The sequence below is a fragment of the Ostrea edulis genome, chromosome 10 (genome assembly GCF_947568905.1).
Source record: "Ostrea edulis chromosome 10, xbOstEdul1.1, whole genome shotgun sequence".
NCBI lineage: Eukaryota > Metazoa > Mollusca > Bivalvia > Ostreida > Ostreidae > Ostrea > Ostrea edulis.
The window spans coordinates 15,373,019-15,376,865 of NC_079173.1; the positions used below are offsets into that span (position 1 = coordinate 15,373,019).

General features: G+C 34.6%; 1 protein-coding gene across 1 annotated transcript in view; it reads left to right on the forward strand.

The window, feature by feature from the left end:
- Positions 1–3,847, forward strand: part of LOC125666891 (uncharacterized) — a 37,319-nt gene that overhangs the window by 32,116 nt on the left and 1,356 nt on the right. Inside the window, exons 10-11 of the mRNA XM_056152081.1 lie at positions 2,966–3,098; positions 3,203–3,290. Coding sequence (XP_056008056.1) covers positions 2,966–3,098; positions 3,203–3,290 — 221 coding nt within the window. The remainder of the gene's footprint in view (positions 1–2,965; positions 3,099–3,202; positions 3,291–3,847) is intronic.

Genomic DNA, 3,847 nt, shown 5'->3' on the forward strand with positions numbered 1-3,847 from the left:
CTCCCATGTATAATACTCCAACCAGTCACGTTCATCGTTTGAAAAATTACACATATCCTTGATCCTTGCAAGACCGACATATAGCTACCACACTAACCCCCGTGAATGGAAGAGTTCATTACGATTTGTATCCTAAAACAGATGTAGTGACAAAGATTTCCAGCTGATAATCTTTGTATGGAATAACACGTATTTCTGAGTATCACCGGAATAACTGGTAAAATATATTTTCCTGGTATAGACATATGATGAACAGATAAATTAGTGGTAAGTTTCACAAAAGCTTTCCGGTGTTGTTTTACAGATTCTAGATTGTGCTACATTATTAGTTGACATGTTTCTGTATTTTTGCAAGGCAGAATTTATTAAGAAGCTTTTACACGAAAAGAAACAAGAGGCCCAAGGGCCTAGAATCGCTCTTCTGATAAATTGTACAACCCCACCATTTCTTTTCTTAGCCTCTTAGTATTCTAAAACTTTAGTTAAATCCTAAGAATTCAAAAAAAGTAGGTCAATGTGACCTACTTTTTGGTTTACACATTTTGAGAACCCAAGAAATATCAACTGACAAAGTTTGATGATTTTAAGCCAATTAGTATCTGAATATTGAAATATAGCTGTCAAATTCCAATCGTAGGTCATGGTGACCTACTTTTTGGTCAGCGAACTCCGAACATGCAAGACCCATCAACTGACAAAGTTTGATGACTGTAGGTCAAATAGTATCTGAAATATATAAATATAGCCGTCAAATTCCAAAAGTAGGTCAAGGTGACCTACTTTTTCGTCAACACCCTTCAAACATGCAAGACCCAACAACTGACAAAGTTTGATGACTGTAGATCAAATAGTATCTGAATTATATAAATATAGCCGTCCAATTCCAAAAGTAGATCAAGGTGACCTACTTTTTGATCGACACCCTTTGAACATGCAAGACACATCAACTGACAAAGTTTGATGACTGTAGGTCAAATAGTATCTGAAATATATAAATATAGCCATCCAATTCCAAAAGTAGGTCAAGGTGACCTACTTTTTGGTTGAAACCCTTCGAACATGCAAGACCCATCAACTGACAAAGTTTGATGACTGTAGGTCAAATAGTATCTGAAATATATAAATATAGCCGGCAAATTCCAAAAGTAGGTCAAAGTGACCTACTTTTTAGTCGACACACTCCGAAGACTCAAGATGCATCAACTGACAAAGTTTGATGATTGTAGGTCAAATAGTGTCTGAAATATAGTAATTTAGCTGTCAAATACCAAAAGTAGGTCATGGTGACCTACTTTTTGGTCGACACAAACCGAAGACTGAAGACGCATCAACTGACAAAGTTTGATTTTCCTAGGTTTTACAGTGCCCAAAATATGCATCTAAAATTGAAAATGTGAAATTTGAATATCTGCAAAATTCAAAAAGTAGGTCACTGTGACCTACTTTTTTTATAAATATGTTTCAAGGCCTCAAGATGCATCAACTTACAAGATTTGATGATTCTAAACCTCTCGGTATTTGAAATAACAACTTAGAATATATCTATAAATGATAAGCCATAATATTCAGAAAGTAGGTCACGGTGACTTATTTTTCGGTTGACGCATTTCAAGGTCCCATGATCCACCAACTGACAAGTTTTGATGATCATAGGCTTCAAAGTGTCCAAGATATGCATCAAAATTAATTTTAAAATAAATACCTGCAGAATTCAAAAAGTAGGTCACCGTGACCTACTTTTGAGACAACTTGACACAAGGTCCTAAGGTGCATCAACTGTCAAAATTTGATGATCCTAGTCCTTATAATGACTAAAATATCAAAGATTTAAGGAAATATAAATTTAGGTCAACTTTGAAGTGACCTTGAGACCACGCCCTTTTCCCTAGGGTAATGCCTTGAACAATTTTTAATCTACAACATATCCTCATCCTTATGTGTAAGTTTGGTGATAATCTGCCCAGTGGTTCTTGAGAAGAAGATTTTTTAGCAACCACTACTTTTGTTTGTATTTTCCTGATTATCTCCCCTTGTTAAAGGGTCACATCCCTCTATTTAGTATGTATGAAAGCCCTTAGGCCAATGATACCCTGTAACAAATTTGGAAAAAATTGGCCAAGGGGTTCTTGAGTTATAGCCCTTTTTCTAAAACGTTTACGCACACCGCACAAATGGCCATAGCATTAGCTTTTTGAGCCTTCGGCTCAGAAGAGCTAAAAATCTCTTCCGCAGACCTTCAACGCGACCTTAAGATATATCAACGATTTTTTTTTTATGCATTAACAATGTTCTTTTCTATTCATATATCAATATATCCCAGTGAACCCGAAATAAAAGACACAACAGAGTCTTCCATATCTTCTTCATATTTGAATAATTTATCGAACATTGATGTCATCGGCAACCAACATCACAACATGGGTCTTTTGTTGATATTTATTATATATCAAATATCATAAATATATGAAAAAATCAGCGTATGTGTTACCATATTCAAAACAAAACTTTGTCTTTGAATAGGTTGATATTTTCTGTGGTGAAGTAAATATATTGCAAATACGAATAAAAAAGTGGCTTTCCATGGTAGCTGAAAGCTCTAGAAAATTTTTATCATATAATTCTCTCTTTCTTAATTTTCTCTCCACCATTCCTAAAGCTTTACAAAGACCATGAATTGTTTTACAAATAATTTAATGTTAACGAGATAAAAACAGATTCTGATACGAAACGGATTAACAAATAATGTTAGATATTGGAGCTAAAATCTGCTGTATTTATTAACATTTGTCAATACGTTACACTGAAATATTCAATATCGATCTAAATGTTGTATAAAAACAGCGTACAATTATCAAATAGAGACATTTGATTTCTGTATAACAAAATCCTTTAAATGGAGTCATGGTCACACTATAATGAGATGGCGCTTAACCACAATCGCACAATGTGTGAAATTGAATTACAGTGGCAAGGAATAACGACCTCCCAGTTGGTATGATTGCTGGTGCTGCGGCGGCGGGGTTTGTGTTAGGGATCATTTTCTGCGGGATTTTCTGTGTTATGCTCTCACGATGCAAGAAATCGACGTCTGAGAAGAGGTACCTTCTATATTTCATAATCATATCTAACGAGGAGGTTACCAGTTTTCATAGACATGATATATACGGTTTGTTGTTTTTTTTTTGTTTTTTTTTTTTTGCAGGTCTGTCGAGTTCGCTGCAACTGTCGATAACTACGGTTTTAACGTTGTTGCAATAAGCACTGGAAAAACAGAACAAAAGACAGTTCAGGTTGTTAAAATCAAGTTATATACTAGTATATATTTGTCCTTCAACTCTAGTTATTTACAGGCGTATTTATGTCCATACATTCTAGTTACTTACAAGCATATATATGTCTTAAAATTAAAGTTGCTTACTATTAAATGTTCTCGGAATGAAGGCCCTGTTTAGTACATTAATTTACTAACGTCAAATAGTATCGCTTTTAAAGAGGGGATGGGGACAGCCGCAAACAATTCCGAGAGGGAAAAATAATCTAAGGTAAAACATCTTATTCCTTTCAGCGTGGGACAGCCTGTTTTCCTTGGGGTTTTTTTATATGTAAGAAAAATGAAATGTCCCAAACACCCAACCCCTATTTTATGTACCTGTACATGTAACTAGTGTGGTCCTTAACAAATGTTGAAGGAAGAATCACCACACATCGCATATAGCAATAGATTTTAGTAATCGTACTGCTGACATTTCAATATATAAGTGAAATATTTTCTTTTGAAATCTAAGCGACGCCCACGCGTTAAATGTAAGCTAATATTTTTAGGTTTCAAAAATTGTATTGTTTAAAG